Here is a 17,059-nt window from a genome sequence, read left to right as displayed (position 1 = left end):
CGGCTCTAACGATTTTCTTTAAAAGTTCATGGTATGTGCATAATAGTGAGAAAAAAATTCTCAACTCATTGGCCACATCGGGAAAACTCGAGGTCGACCGTTATATCGGTTTGAAAATGCCTCATTATCGAAAAATTAATTTTGGCTAGAATGTTTTATGAATGAAAATTTTCCATGACGTAAACGGGAAAAACGCTGCTTACGTCACTAGGCTTATCGCAGTACACTAAAATATTTCTTTGCAAACAAGAATGAGTTTTAAAGAACCATTAGACCTAATTAAACATTTGCGCACCATCTTACTGTAGATTAATTTATTATAGAACTATGAAAGAAAAGTAATGAAATAAAATGTGCCAATTTATGATTAGTTATTGTGTTTTAAGTGCTTAATAAATTGTTTACTCTTTAATTGCGTAGAGTGGTGTAAATACCTTTTACATTGTTGTTTATTTTGCTGGTGACCTCCAGCTGTCTCGTTCTGTGCTATCTTCTATGTCAGCTAAGGCAAGTTGGCGCCTAAACTGGTCTTTTAAGCGTTACGGTGCTACGTCGACCACTTTTTAGCTCACCAAAAAAGACTGCCTTTGGCATACATTCGTCTGAGATTCGTCTCCTATACAGGATACTGCTCTGTCCAGCGTAACTGTCGGACTTAAAGAATTCCATCTATACAAAGGACGCGGATACACATTTGAGACCAAAATAAAATCTGCTGCCGAGGACAGACGCAGACGCTAAAAGAAAATCTTAATCGATCACCGCGGACAATGGTTATGCTTGCCCTGTATGTGGCAAAATATGTAGGTCACAGCTGCAATCCTCATTAATTTTCGGACTCGAAGACAAGCCTTATTATTATTATTATTTTGCTGGTGAATTATTACCATGTGTTCATGCTTCGGTGTCTACTGTCCTGTACCAAAACAAAGGAAATGGTCATAACACAGCTTCTCTGCGCCTTACTTGCGAACTTCTTATAGTCCCACTGTCAGGCTGGGAAGGGCACGTATCCCGTATGGGGGACGAACATATTTTTCGGCGTAACAGAGGTGCCCCACGGAAACGTTTCTTTAGAAAACTAATGCAATGATTTAAGTCTATTAAGAAAAAAATTGCCATTTTACTTTGTCACAAAGTGCCTATTTTACCCTATAACGTAGAGATTTGCGTCACTTGATGTTTCGTACCAAAGCCATAATGAATATAGGCCTACTAATTCCATAATTAAATGTCTGAACGTAACCATCTGAGAAGTAACACTGCAAAGACTTTCTTCCAAGTCAATAATAGTAGGCCTACAATAGTTTTACGTAAAAGATGCATTGTAAAACTATAAGACGGATGTGAGATGTGGTTGGTCTAGACTATAGGAGGACTTAAGAGACTTTATATTTAATCGCCATGTGCAATTACATTTAGAACTAACAGAACACTAAAGCAACTCTTCAGATTAGTAGTCTTTATCCGATCGTTCATTTTCGTAGCCCAATAGTTTTACGCGAAAGAAGCAATGTAAAACGTTAAGACGTGAGCTGTGGTTTACTATAGGCCTACTGTTGGGGGGACTTTTTATTCAAATCGCCATGTACTATTACATTGAGAACTGACAGAACGAAAAAGCTACTCTTCGGATTAAGTCTAAACCCCATCGTTCATTTTCGTAATTACAACAATATTCCCAAAATGACTTCGGGTATATATCCTTCCTTCACAAATTATTCATCCGAGCGAGGCTCGGTCACCTGATATTATATATAAATATAAATATATATACATACATACATACAAGAACTGCTCGCTTAAGAGTATAGGATATGCCTGCTAAGCTAGGTCGATTTTAGAAGTTGGCCTCTCATGGTCCGCGGTTCATGGCAGTATAGAGTACATTACTAAGCGGCGACTTAGCGCTCATCATATATCGACAGTAATACCGCGCACCATGTATTGTCTCACCTGATTTCATTGATTCCATCTATTTGGTGCCGAAAAAAAAATCCTTCTGATTGGCTACTCGGAAATCAAAGATCAGTTACGTCATCGGGTCACAGGAAGAGTTCCGGAGGTCGTGCAAGTAAACGACGTGTTGATTGGCTGCGACTTCTCTAGGGCTTTCTCCTCAGCCAGTTTCTCTTTTAGAAAACAGAAAATATGGTGGGATTGTCTTCTGAGAGTGTGTGTGTAAGTGTGTGTGTGTGTAAGTGTGTCAGGGCGTGAGGTAGTTGGGAACGGTTGACTTTTTGACTCTTTTCGCAAGATTGAACTTAAATGCGATGCAAACAGGACAGACCTTTAAGACTCACACTCAAAGATGAAGATTCAGATCTATTTTTTTAAAATTCTGATATTTCTTTTCTGAATTAAAAAAAAACAACAACACTGTCATAATTTTCAGCGGTTCCCAAACTTGTTTGTCTCTTTACCCTTGTTTTCGTTAGATCCCCTACTTAGCTAATATTGCCTTTTTGCACATTTATCAACTTCAAAAGTGGGGGGGGGGGGGGGGGGTTTGTAAACGAATTTCTAACTGTTGTGAGTTTATAAATAAAAAAGTCATTAAAAGACATTCAATTTAATATGTATTACATGAAAACAATAAATCTTATAAGTCAGATGGATAATCCTGATGTTTTGATAATAAAATTCTAATTCTTAAATTTATTTAGTTTTTATCTAGGTTAGTAATGTCCAGGTGTTTCTTTTATTATTATTATTATGTTAGAAACGAACTAATTAGTCATTCTCTGGCACTGCCAAGGTCGAGCTTGGTTAGAAGTAGTCTTCCTTTAAGTGTTCACTGAGAGCAGTTCTGGTGATGTGTCAGGTCTGCAGCAGTACCGCCCTCTAACAGGCAACGAGAATCTTCTTAGGAATGATAAGGGCCTTGAAAGTATCTGTAAGGTCAGTTGTCATTATCCCTTCTGTCGATATAACAATGGGGTATATTGTTATTTTAGACAACTTCCATAAACGTTTAATCTCCAAGCTTAGTTTCTTATATTTTCTTTGTTTGTTTTTTTTTCCAATTCGGTTTTCCTTTTATTATGGCATAGTGGTAGTAAGTAAGTAAGTTCCCCTTTCAGACCTTGCGATCTATAGGGCAGATGATGTTAAGGTTATCTATTTCTTTGGCCAAGGGTTAACTAGCAGGGTGTTTTGTGGCCAGCAAAACTACCAAGTATCAACCGCCTTGACTTTCCCTAACTAAAGTCAGGTACCCATAAGAGTTGGGTTGCCGCAGGGGTGCCCTAAAAATCCCGAATTTCAAAGTCCCAGTCTTCACCGAGATTCAAATTCAGGACCCAGGTTGGGAAGCCAAGCGCTTAACCACTCAGCCACCGCGCCCCCCATGGTATAGTGGTACTGCGATGTTAAGGATTGTAGCGGTTTTTTCTTTTTGTCAATAAACAGCAGAACAGGGCGATTAAAATCCACCCGATTTGTCCGTCAAAATAGGCCTAGTCCAGTATAATTAGTGATCGTTGGACTCATGAACATCCTGTAGCAAGTTATTGTAACAAGGAGGAGTAAATTAATCCAATTATGTGTCAAAGCCAGGTGTTGGTGTTGGTTATTATTATTATTATTATAAGATTCGACACCGAGGGGAAATCTTTTCCACTAGATCTGATGATGAAAAGAAATTAGGAATTTTGAGACGCTATTCCTTAATTATTCCGAGCATTTTTTCCTGCAATGTTCCAACTGTCCCTTGGTATATTATCATAGTATAGGTCAGTTATCCATTAAGGTATGACCTTATTTTTAATATCCTAAAACCTTAAAAATGAATATCATGAAATGTTCAACGCTAGTAAACACATCTTCTGCTTACATTTTAACTGTTTTGAATTTGGAAAATATACACAGTCCAATGTTTATTTATATTATTTATTTATTTAAATGAATGTACTAACATTATTGAAGAGAAACTTATAATTTTAGTTAAGATGTTAAGTAAAGAGAGATAACTCTCATCTCAAATGAAGCAGACGACTTTATATCTCACGTTTTTTTTTAAAACTTCTATTAATGATTAGATGATCACTGTACCCCTAAGACAAATCTAGATCTATAATCTATGCTTTAAAGTTTAGAGAAATGAAATGGACAACGTCATTGGGGCGGGGTTGGCATTAGCCTGGTCTGGTGGTCAGTTTATCCAGTTTGTTGAATTCTATCGTCCTTGTTTATTGACAAGTACGCTTTTAGATCACTATCTTCTCGGAATCAATCATTGATTGCGTCACTGTAGGCAGTTGGGTTGGTGGTCAAAAAAATATGAACTCATGTCGTCTGGTTCGTTAAGGACTGCTGTTAAGAACTGCTATTAGGGGCTGCTGTTAAGGACTGCTGTTAATGGCTGCTGTTAAGGACTGCTGTTAATGGCTGCTGTTAAGGACTGCTGTTAATGGCTGCTGTTAAGAACTGCTGTTAAGGGCTGCTGTTAAGGACTGCTGTTAATGGCTGCTGTTAAGAACTGCTGTTAAGGGCTGCTGTTAAGGACTGCTGTTAATGGCTGCTGTTAAGGACTGCTGTTAATGGCTACTGTTGAGAACTGCTGCTAAGGGCTGCTGTTAAGGACTGCTGTTAAGGACTGATGTTAAGGACTGATGTTAATGGCTGCTGTTAAGAACTGCTGTTAAAGGCTGCTGTTAAGGACTGCTGTTAATGGCTGCTGTTAATGGCTGCTGTTAAGAACTGCTGTTAAGGGCTGCTGTTAAGGACTGCTGTTAATGGCTGCTGTTAAGAACTGCTGTTAAGGGCTGCTGTTAAGGACTGCTGTTAATGGCTACTGTTAAGAACTGCTGTTAAGGGCTGCTGTTAAGGACTGCTGTTAATGGCTGATGTTAAGGACTGCTGTTAAGGGCTGCTGTTAAGGACTGCTGTTAATGGCTGCTGTTAAGAACTGCTGTTAAGGGCTGCTGTTAATGGCTACTGTTAAGAACTGCTGTTAAGGGCTGCTGTTAAGGACTGCTGTTAATGGCTACTGTTAAGAACTGCTGTTAAGGACTGCTGTTAATGGCTACTGTTAAGAACTGCTGTTAAGGACTGCTATTAATGGCTGCTGTTAAGAACTGCTGTTAATGGCTACTGTTAAGAACTGCTGTTAAGGACTGTTGTTAAGGACTGATGTTAATGGCTACTGTTAAGAACTGCTGTTAATGGCTGCTGTTAAGAACTGCTGTTAAGGGCTGCTGTTAAGGACTGCTGTTAATGGCTACTGTTAAGAACTGCTGTTAAGGACTGCTGTTAAGGACTGATGTTAATGGCTGCTGTTAAGAACTGCTGTTAAGGACTGCTGTTAATGACTGCTGTTAATGGCTATTGTTAAGAACTGCTGTTAAGAACTGCTGTTAAGGACTGCTGTTAATGACTGCTGTTAATGGCTGCTGTTAAGGACTGCTGTTAAGGGCTGCTGTTAAGGACTGATGTTAATAACTGTTGTTAATGGCTGCTGTTAGGAACTGCTGTTAAGGGCTGCTGTTAAGGACTGCTGTTAATGGCTGCTGTTAAGAACTGCTGTTAAGGGCTGCTGTTAAGGACTGCTGTTAATGGCTACTGTTAAAACCTGCTGTTAAGGGCTGCTGTTAAGGACTGCTGTTAATGACTGATGTTAAGGACTGCTGTTAAGGGCTGCTGTTAAGGGCTGCTGTTAATGGCTACTGTTAAGAACTGCTGTTAAGGGCTGCTGTTAAGGACTGCTGTTAATGGCTACTGTTAAGAACTGCTGTTAAGGACTGCTGTTAAGGACTGATGTTAATGGCTACTGTTAAGAATTGCTGTTAAGGACTGCTGTTAATGGCTGCTGTTAAGAACTGCTGTTAATGGCTACTGTTAAGAACTGCTGTTAAGGACTGCTGTTAATGACTGCTGTTAATGGCTGCTGTTAATGGCTGATGTTAAGGACTGCTGTTAAGGACTGATGTTAAGGACTGCTGTTAAGGATTGATGTTAAGGATTGATGTTAAGGACTGATGTTAAGAACTGCTGTTAAGGACTGCTGTTAAGGACTGATGTTAATGACTGCTGTTAAGGACTGATGTTAAGATCTGCTGTTAAGGACTACTGTTAATGAATGCTGTTAAGGATTGATGTTAAGGACTGATGTTAAGAACTGCTGTTAAGGACTACTGTTAAGGACTGCTGTTAAGGACTGCTGTTAAGGGCTGCTGTTAAGGACTGCTGTTAATGGCTGCTGTTAAAAACTGCTGTTAAGGGCTGCTGTTAATGGCTACTGTTAAGAACTGCTGTTAAGGGCTGCTGTTAAGGACTGCTGTTAATGGCTACTGTTAAGAACTGCTGTTAAGGACTGCTGTTAAGGACTGATGTTAATGGCTACTGTTAAGAATTGCTGTTAAGGACTGCTGTTAATGGCTGCTGTTAAGAACTGCTGTTAATGGCTACTGTTAAGAACTGCTGTTAAGGACTGCTGTTAATGACTGCTGTTAATGGCTGCTGTTAATGGCTGATGTTAAGGACTGCTGTTAAGGACTGATGTTAAGGACTGCTGTTAAGGATTGATGTTAAGGATTGATGTTAAGGACTGATGTTAAGAACTGCTGTTAAGGACTGCTGTTAAGGACTGATGTTAATGACTGCTGTTAAGGACTGATGTTAAGATCTGCTGTTAAGGACTACTGTTAATGAATGCTGTTAAGGATTGATGTTAAGGACTGATGTTAAGAACTGCTGTTAAGGACTACTGTTAAGGACTGCTGTTAAGGACTGATGTTAATGGCTGCTGTTAAGAACTGCTGTTAAGGACTGCTGTTAATGACTGCTGTTAATGGCTGCTGTTAAGAACTGCTGTTAAGGACTGCTGTTAATGACTGCTGTTAATGGCTGCTGTTAATGGCTGATGTTAAGGACTGCTGTTAAGGACTGATGTTAAGAACTGCTGTTAAGGACTGATGTTAAGGACTGATGTTAAGAACTGCTGTTAAGGACTACTGTTAAGGACTGCTGTTAAGGACTGATGTTAATGACTGCTGTTAAGGACTGATGTTAAGATCTGCTGTTAAGGACTACTGTTAATGAATGCTGTTAAGGATTGATGTTAAGGACTGATGTTAAGGACTGATGTTAATGACTGATGTTAAGGACTGATGTTAATGACTACTGTTAAGGACTGATGTTAAGGACTGATGTTAAGGACTGATGTTAAGGACTGATGTTAATGACTACTGTTAAGGACTGATGTTAAGGACTACTGTTAATGACTACTGTTAAGGACTGCTGTTAAGGACTGATGTTAAGGACTGATGTTAAGGACTGATGTTAAGGACTGATGTTAATGACTACTGTTAATGACTGCTATTAAGGACTGATGTTAAGGACTGATGTTAAGGACTGATGTTAAGGACTGATGTTAAGGACTGATGTTAAGGACTGCTGTTAATGACTACTGTTAATGACTGCTGTTAAGGACTGATGTTAAGGAATGATGTTAAGGACTGATGTTAAGGACTGATGTTAATGACTACTGTTAATGACTGATGTTAAGGACTGATGTTAAGGACTGATGTTAAGGAATGATGTTAATGACTACTGTTAATGACTACTGTTAAGGACTGATGTTAAGAACTGCTGTTAAGGACTGATGTTAAGAACTGCTGTTAAGGACTGCTGTTAAGGACTGCTGTTAAGGACTGCTGTTAAGGACTGCTGTTAAGGACTGATGTTAAGGACTGATGTTAAGGACTGATGTTAAGGACTGATGTTAAGGACTACTGTTAATGACTACTGTTAAGGACTGATGTTAAGAACTGCTGTTAAGGACTGATGTTAAGAACTGCTGTTAAGGACTGCTGTTAATGACTGCTGTTAAGGACTGCTGTTAACGACTACTGTTAAGGACTGATGTTAAGGACTGATGTTAAGGACTGATGTTAAGAACTACTGTTAAGGACTGATGTTAAGTACTGATGTTAGGAGTCTGTTGTTAAAGATTGCTGTTTTAGGGCTGTTGTTTAGGACTGTTGTCAAAAACTGTTGTTAAGAACAGAGTCGGCGTAATCACTGAAAATGTGACATTCTTCCCAAATACTCTAAATGGAAAATATTTGCCTTATTAGTATTGGTGGAAATCAATTTCGTTGAATTTTACCTATGAGTGAGAGAGTGGGAGGTACTCTATTTATTATTTTATTATATATATATATATATTGTATCCAGGCTCTCTTCAATTTGCACCACACGATACAACGAACTTAAAGAACCTCACAACTCAGGGCTCCAAAGTATCAGTCAGTTTAATTTCAAATACATCGCAATGGGCAACAACATTAACACTGTCTTTACAAAAACCTAGTCTTGCTCCGCCTGACTTCACACACCGTGCTGGTTCTCGCCTCGTACTGGTCACATTGTAACGTAAAGTGAAGTGATTCTGACATACTTGCTCTTATATAGTGTCTCTACTGGCCTCGAACCTTTTTGACCACTCCAGTTGATCACTTTCGCCGTGACTTGCGTGCGTAATATTTACGACACTGGTCCTTGCCGAACTGGCGTGTACTGTCACTGGTCACGGTTGACCGCTCGTCCTGCGCTGGACTGTGGCGATTTGGGTAGGCTAAAAACACACAGCACTACCATCATCTGTGTCACCACCAGGTTTACAACAATATATATAATTGAATGTAGTGTATGTGTAAGTATGTATATATTGTGTGTATGTAAAACTCTAGTAAAGAATGAAACTTGTTAAAAACATGGGTAAACACATTTATATAGTATTATATTTTTGCTATGAATATGTTGACTGAACGGGTAAAATCATGTTCACACTCTACTTTTATTTTTGTGGAAAAATTTAAAAAAAGTGAAGGGAATGTTTGACGCACATGTAAATCCAATCCGCTAGATCAGTAATACCCAAATTAAGACCAGCAGACCATAGGTCATTTCCAGCAAGTATATCTATACATATATTTCATATATGATTCTCTTGTAGTTTCCAAAGAAATCCTTCATTCTGACGTCTGTTTTTATCGTTGGACTTTTTTGTTTCTTTGCAGTGCATGGGCGGCTTCTCGAATGGTGCAAGAACACAACCTTCTTGCCGTACTTATGGACGCTGCCCTGAAAGAGGCAGGCCTGAGTCATGGAACCCTCTCGGAGCCCATGGGGCGCCTGCTTCTGGAAGCAGTTGACATAGGCGTGACCAACGTGGTGGTTCAGATCCTGGCACGAAATCTGAAGGACTGCATCTATTAACTATGCATGAAATAGAAATGTGGAGTCGATTTATGAAGTTCTGAATATGTTTACATAAGAATCTAGATCAAAAGAACATTCGAGAACCTACCCAGTCATTTCATATTTTTAGTCCATTGAATAATATTGATCGACGCTTAGAGTGAAAATCCAATAACATCAAAATTATGGTCTTTAAGGGAGAGTTATGGAAATCATTAGAGATTTGGAATTCTGGAAATTTTGATCTCCGTTTTTCAGTGCATCTATGCCAGTGTGGCCCATCACGTGACCTAATTCTCTATTAACAAACAAACATGAGTGTTCGAACGCTTCCAACAATGTGTTCAGGACTCAGAGGCTGTAGGGGCCCATTAGGAATAACCACACTGCTCACTCGTATCGCTTGGGCCTGTCTTTTGTTGGCAGGGGCGGCACCAGCCCAGGTTCCAGGTGAAGAAGGAGTGAGCCGTAGGACAATGTGCCACACAAACACGGGGGATAGCTACACCTGCCACTGCGACAACATTACAGACATTTATCAGGAGCTGCCCACAAACGTCACCAGACTGTGAGTAAATAGATTGCCTCCCTTAGTTGTGTACACACACACACACACACACACACACAGGGGTGATAGTTTTAATCGTTTGATATATCCTAATCACCTAGGACATTGTTTCCCAAACTTTTGACCTATCTGTATGCCTTTTATAATTTCTATAATGCAGAGTACCCCTCTCCCTACTCACCACACTTTACTTTATTAATAGAACATAATTAATTGGTATTTTTAAAAATCAGCATAGTTAATAAGGGAAACGCGAACCCATCCAAAGTCTACCCCTGGGGATACGCCTACCCCACTTTGGGAAACACTGCTCTAGGAATATCCTAGCCAGCAAGGAAAATCCTAGTCAGCAAGGAATATCCTAGTCATGCATGGAAAGCCGATTAGTTTAAGAATAACCTAGCTATCTAGGCATAACCTAGTCAGCTAGGAATATCCTAGTCATCAAGGGAAAGGCTACTCAGGTAGTTTAAAACAACATCGAAACTTTGGTTTACATGCCCCTTTCTTCACACGATAGACCAGTACTGAGTATCCTGTGTGTATAGAATATACCAATAGTCGTGTTTGTGACTATATAACAGTGTGACGAAAACATTTTTAGCCCAAAGAGAAATGATTTAGTGAAACTGTTTAAATTGAAACGTTTGCCGAGGAAGCTTTACTTGTAGATAAATTAGTTTGAAAAAATGAAAGAAGTTGAGCTTTAGCCCTTTTTTAACTGAACAAGTTTGGGAAATCCATTGCTCTTGTTCTATTGTAAAACCTACTTGCACTAGTTGCAACTGCTGGGTCTTTGTGCAGGGCTGAATCCTGACCTATGGCTTTGACATGGACACATAACGTGTGTATTTCAACACTTCAAAGACACACCAGGGATGTATTAAGAACAGAATATATCTATTTAATAAAGCGATTGGAATAACTATAACTGTAGATAACGCCAACAAAAGTTGAATTACTAAATATACATCAAACTATAAAACTGCCTTATACTGTACTTCTACTAATTACTATTCAATCAGAAAATTCAGGCCTCTGACTATATCCCAAGGGCCGTCACTCCACTTTAACTAATAGACCAATGAAAAAATAATAAATAAACATAGAATTCCTTAAATCGTACACCCAAGATTCTATCAAGTGTTGTTTATAATACAATATACAAATGCAATCATCACAAGGGCTTTAAAAAAGAGAATGTCTAGGTGTCCTAATAAACCAAAGCTTAAGTTTGATGCTGAGGAGGAAATAAACATTGGTGCAAGCGTCATTGGCTACACATTTCGTGATCATTTACCTTCACGATGACTGTCTTTCATCGTCACTTTCATTTTTCATGGTCATTTATTATTATATCAAACAACCAACTTAACTAAGATCTGTATACAACAAAACGTTTGATTGCACCATGTTGCTTGTAGCACTATCTCTGAAGCTGTCGATGACTTTTCTGTCATCCGTTACAGCATTGATTTGCTCTAAATTCTTGCGTACTGCCACATCATTCCATGTCTCTCCTAGCGGCCCTCCCCCTCTTTTACCAAACTCTGGCCTTTTTTTAAAAAAATCTGTTTAAGAATGAACTGGCACAGTGTCTCTAGCGCCAAGCTCAGTTGTCTCTACTCTTTGCTGAACAATTATTTGACACAACTCAGATTTTAGAATCAATAAAACGAGGTCATCTGGTGTAACTGCAAGTCAGTCCCCCGAAAACCTTGCGTTTCCCTACCCAAAGAATTTTTTTTTCAATTCTATTCAATAGGTATTCATATAGAACAAACCAATTTTACACTACAAATATAGATTCAGGCACACACATATGCACAATAGCAATGATCTAATATACCAGAAGCTACGAAGACCGACTTCATATTGACACAAGTAAAAGCAGGGATGTCACGGCTCTCAAAGTTCCAGAATGCTTCGCACCTCTGTTGTTTTTTTTTAAAACTAAACATAAGTGACAACTCTGTGTGTGTGTTGTTTTTGTTGGTTTGTGTTTCATCTTTTTTAATGAAGAGATTAGAACAAGGGGATGTAATCCATCAGTGAACCGCACCAAAGTAATGACAAATAGGAATATTTGTTCCCCTTGTACTCTGCCTAGTATTCCCCGGTGAATCAATTTGTGCGGCAAAGCTCTCAATGTTTTATTCAGACAGAAACACGCCGGCGAGGGTTCGACTCGATCATTACAAAATCTGTCGGAAATGTTAAATCGGCGTCCCAGGCCGGGATCCTTTCACTTAACGAAGCACTTGCAAGTCTGCTGTCGATGACGTGACCCCAGCTTTAGAAACATATTTCTTTTTAATTGGAATAGTTTCCCCACCCCCTTTCCTTTGAATTCCATTGTCCCTTCTGCTTAGAGAGTTCCCTTCAGAGTCAAACGGATTATCCAGTAAGATTTCTCTCTCCTTCATTTTAACTGGTCATAATGGTCACTTGTGCCGTATGCGGACAAGAACGCCTCTCCCAAGAAGCCTTTTTTTATCGTATGAAATGCTCCATGAGATGAGCCTTAGTCGTCTTTCGGCTGAGCCAGCTAATAATGGCCCTTGTGTAAATCTTTAAAACTTGAGTCAGCTAATAATGGCCCTTGTGTAAATCTTTAAAACTTGAGTCAGCTAATAATGGCCCTTGTGTACATCTTTAAAACTTGAGTCAGCTAATAATGGCCCTTGTGTAAATCTTTAAAACTTGAGTCAGCTAATAATGGCCCTTGTGTAAATCTTTAAAACTTGAGTCAGCTAATAATGGCCCTTGTGTAAATCTTTAAAACTTGAGTCAGCTAATAATGGCCCTTGTGTACATCTTTAAAACTTGAGTCAGCTAATAATGGCCCTTGTGTACATCTTTAAAACTTGAGTCAGCTAATAATGGCCCTTGTGTACATCTTTAAAACTTGAGTCAGCTAATAATGGCCCTTGTGTACATCTTTAAAACTTGAGTCAGCTAATAATGGCCCTTGTGTACATCTTTAAAACTTGAGTCAGCTAATAATGGCCCTTGTGTACATCTTTAAAACTTGAGTCAGCTAATAATGGCCCTTGTGTAAATCTTTAAAACTTGAGTCAGCTAATAATGGCCCTTGTGTACATCTTTAAAACTTGAGTCAGCTAATAATGGCCCTTGTGTACATCTTTAAAACTTGAGTCAGCTAATAATGGCCTTTGTGTAAATCTTTAAAACTTGAGTCAGCTAATAATGGCCCTTGTGTACATCTTTAAAACTTGAGTCAGCTAATAATGGCCCTTGTGTACATCTTTAAAACTTGAGTCAGCTAATAATGGCCCTTGTGTACATCTTTAAAACTTGAGTCAGCTAATAATGGCCCTTGTGTACATCTTTAAAACTTGAGTCAGCTAATAATGGCCCTTGTGTAAATCTTTAAAACTTGAGTCAGCTAATAATGGCCCTTGTGTACATCTTTAAAACTTGAGTCAGCTAATAATGGCCCTTGTGTACATCTTTAAAACTTGAGTCAGCTAATAATGGCCCTTGTGTACATCTTTAAAACTTGAGTCAGCTAATAATGGCCCTTGTGTACATCTTTAAAACTTGAGTCAGCTAATAATGGCCCTTGTGTACATCTTTAAAACTTGAGTCAGCTAATAATGGCCCTTGTGTACATCTTTAAAACTTGAGTCAGCTAATAATGGCCCTTGTGTACATCTTTAAAACTTGAGTCAGCTAATAATGGCCCTTGTGTACATCTTTAAAACTTGAGTCAGCTAATAATGGCCCTTGTGTAAATCTTTAAAACTTGAGTCAGCTAATAATGGCCCTTGTGTACATCTTTAAAACTTGAGTCAGCTAATAATGGCCCTTGTGTACATCTTTAAAACTTGAGTCAGCTAATAATGGCCCTTGTGTAAATCTTTAAAACTTGAGTCAGCTAATAATGGCCCTTGTGTACATCTTTAAAACTTGAGTCAGCTAATAATGGCCCTTGTGTACATCTTTAAAACTTGAGTCAGCTAATAATGGCCCTTGTGTACATCTTTAAAACTTGAGTCAGCTAATAATGGCCCTTGTGTACATCTTTAAAACTTGAGTCAGCTAATAATGGCCCTTGTGTAAATCTTTAAAACTTGAGTCAGCTAATAATGGCCCTTGTGTACATCTTTAAAACTTGAGTCAGCTAATAATGGCCCTTGTGTACATCTTTAAAACTTGAGTCAGCTAATAATGGCCCTTGTGTACATCTTTAAAACTTGAGTCAGCTAATAATGGCCCTTGTGTACATCTTTAAAACTTGAGTCAGCTAATAATGGCCCTTGTGTACATCTTTAAAACTTGAGTCAGCTAATAATGGCCCTTGTGTACATCTTTAAAACTTGAGTCAGCTAATAATGGCCCTTGTGTACATCTTTAAAACTTGAGTCAGCTAATAATGGCCCTTGTGTACATCTTTAAAACTTGAGTCAGCTAATAATGGCCCTTGTGTACATCTTTAAAACTAACTAGCTTCAGACGAGAGCTTTTATTTTCTTGAGCTAACCAGACCTTCAATTCTGTTTTAGTTCATTAGTAGCTTATTTATTACAAAGCTTATATCAACTCACTGTGTCTGTCTGGTAAAAAGTTTGTACACGTTATTTCTCCCACACCCAATCTCGGATTAAGCAGACATTTTGTACAATTATTTCTTTTACCTGACAACACAAGAATCAATTAAAATATTAACCAATTAGTTAATTTTAACTTTTGGTAATATTTTTTTTTGGTATCTTGAACAAGGGGAAGAAATCGAACTTGACAGATGTGGTGGTTTAAGTCTAATTAGTCCCATTGAGGACTCTTGAACCCAGAGTGAACATTTTTTTTATGTATTTGAAAACGATCATGTAAACATTCACCAAGATACCGCCTTCTTCCCTCCCAACTGGTCCAGACAAGAGATAGGATCATAGCGCATTGAGAAAGCTAAAAGCTAAACAAAAAACAAATGGTAAAAATATTTCTAATCCTACAGATCTATAATGTATCAGTTGCTACGTAGTGCAACCATCGTATACCATTGATTTACGTTTTGTTATTTTAAAAAGTATTTTCTTTACGTTTCTGTATGGTACTATTACTTTCATACCGGTATTTTCATTACTTTTCTGTTATGTAATATTTAAATTATGTTTTCGGAATGGTACCAGGGGAACTGATTAAAATGTGCAACAAGAGCTGATCCATAGGACATTACGCAATTTCAAACCTTAATTAGGCGGTGTTGTAGTCCCAAGTATATTCGACGGGATTAAGTAACGAGTCAATGCAACAAACTTTGCGGTCAACTGGTCAACAAAATAGATGACCCTCACAGTTTCCACGAATCTATGTTGGAAACCTCACTGAAAAAAATACAGCTTTTAATTTGCTTGACTTGGTGCCCCCACAGGCCACAGCCCTTTTAGACAGACAGAAAACGTATTTAACTTGGTAGACTGCAAAGTTTGAAACTATATCTTATCTATGATACTATAGTGACTATAGTCTATTAGGCCTATATGATACTATAGTCTCTTCAATAATGCTATAGAGTTTCATATTTACGAAAGCAATAGTGGGTCTGTATCTTTGAAGAAGAGTTTGATGAAGTCAAGAATTAGTTTATCAGACAATGTTTTGATAGCGGGAAGATACACAAGCTTTGGATTGTTCCTCTTTATGTTGTCCCAATGATGTTTCTGGCTTATAAAATAAAAAACAAAACAAAACATGTATTCATTTCAAACAGAATTAGATGACATACAAACATCTTGTCGCTTGTTCATTTCTGACCCTCACTTTTTTCTCTCTTCCTTTGTCGGTATTTTTTTTCTTTTCCGACTTTCTTTTCTTGCCATTTGCAATTTTATTAGATTTTTCTTATAATGAATTCCCAAAGGCAAGGAAGAAAATAGCATTAACCCATTTCAGAAGATGCCCCTTTTTTAGTTTGATCATCTTTGATGTGTGTCTTGGGGCCCCACGTGAAAAGAAAATTATTATAGTGGAGTAAATTTATTGTTGTAGCCCCAATATACGTATCGTATAAGATAAGATAAGATAATATACGTACATCCACCATTAACTTTACTACGTTTTAAATTTGACGCTGGCCTGTATTCATGTCACTTTTTATCATTTTTAAACTAATTATTAGCTTTTTTATTTAGTACGTAATCTCTTAATCAATAATCCTTTCGTGTTTTTAATAGCTCATGTATCGTCCATCATAAATCTATGTCTATATAAAGTACGTAACTTTTGGTAGCTAGTTCCTAAAGCCATATTATTTTTATTTTTATATTAGTTTCTAATTCTAGCTCTTTACTAATCAAAACATTTTAATGATTGATAAAATTTTTAAAAAAAATAATACACAGTGATTTTTTTTCCAACGCACCTTTCAAAACATTTCAATAGAAATCCTTGTCAAAATAATTTCATAGAAAAAAACGCCAATTTATCATTGTCTTCTGCTAGAGGTAGCATGACTTGGATATTTTCCCTTTATAAGAGTTATTTTTAGACACAAGTTAATTGAGACAAAGTGTTGGTGATAGAAGCGAGTTCACAATGGAAGGGAGATAGCAAATATTATCACTGACTTTAAAGTGGGGATTCGCTGAGTTAAAATGTTAAAACAACATCTTAGCTGTTGGGTAATTAGGTGGAAGCCAAAGAACATTTTTAAAAGAAATTCATTTCAATTTGTTCCACTTCACATGGAAATCATGTTTTCTAGTTAAATGCATTTTTGATTGGATGATATCCGTCCATCCGTTGATCCATACAGGCTATCTGTCCACTCGTCAGACATCAGCAGGTTGAGTAGGTATTCTAGAGCACTTTCCCTCTCCCTCTCTCTCTCTCTCTCTCTCTCTCTGTTCGTCTCTCATTATTTGTAAGAACTTGTGTATTGATCATTATTTTTTTGTATCAGTGCGTGCCAATGACTCTTGTCAATTCACCACTTCAACTTCTATGAGGTTGATCCATCTACTTTGACTTTGATATTCACCACCTCATCTACTTTAACATTGATATTCACCACATCATCTACTTTGACATTGATATTCACCACCTCATCTACTTTGACCTTGATATTTATCACCTCATCTATTTTGACCTTGATATTTATCACCTCATCTACTTTGACCTTGATATTTATCACCTCATCTACTTTGACATTGATATTCACCACCTCATCTACTTTGACATTGATATTCACCTCCTCATCTACTTTGACATTGATATTCACCACCTCATCTACTTTGACATTGATATTCACCTCCTCATCTA

The 17,059-nt window shown here is 37.9% G+C and overlaps 1 protein-coding gene across 1 annotated transcript in view; it reads left to right on the top strand.

Moving 5' to 3' along the window:
* The window catches only part of LOC106056314 (thyrotropin receptor-like), a 184,939-nt gene that overhangs the window by 5,367 nt on the left and 162,513 nt on the right, over nt 1-17,059 (top strand). The window contains exon 2 of the mRNA XM_056023923.1: nt 9,024-9,772. Coding sequence (XP_055879898.1) covers nt 9,519-9,772 — 254 coding nt within the window. The 5' untranslated portion in view covers nt 9,024-9,518. The remainder of the gene's footprint in view (nt 1-9,023; nt 9,773-17,059) is intronic.

Source organism: Biomphalaria glabrata, chromosome 3 (genome assembly GCF_947242115.1).
Source record: "Biomphalaria glabrata chromosome 3, xgBioGlab47.1, whole genome shotgun sequence".
Taxonomy (NCBI): Eukaryota; Metazoa; Mollusca; class Gastropoda; family Planorbidae; genus Biomphalaria; species Biomphalaria glabrata.
Note: the sequence above shows the minus strand (reverse complement) of the source record. Positions and strands in the feature narration are given on the sequence as shown.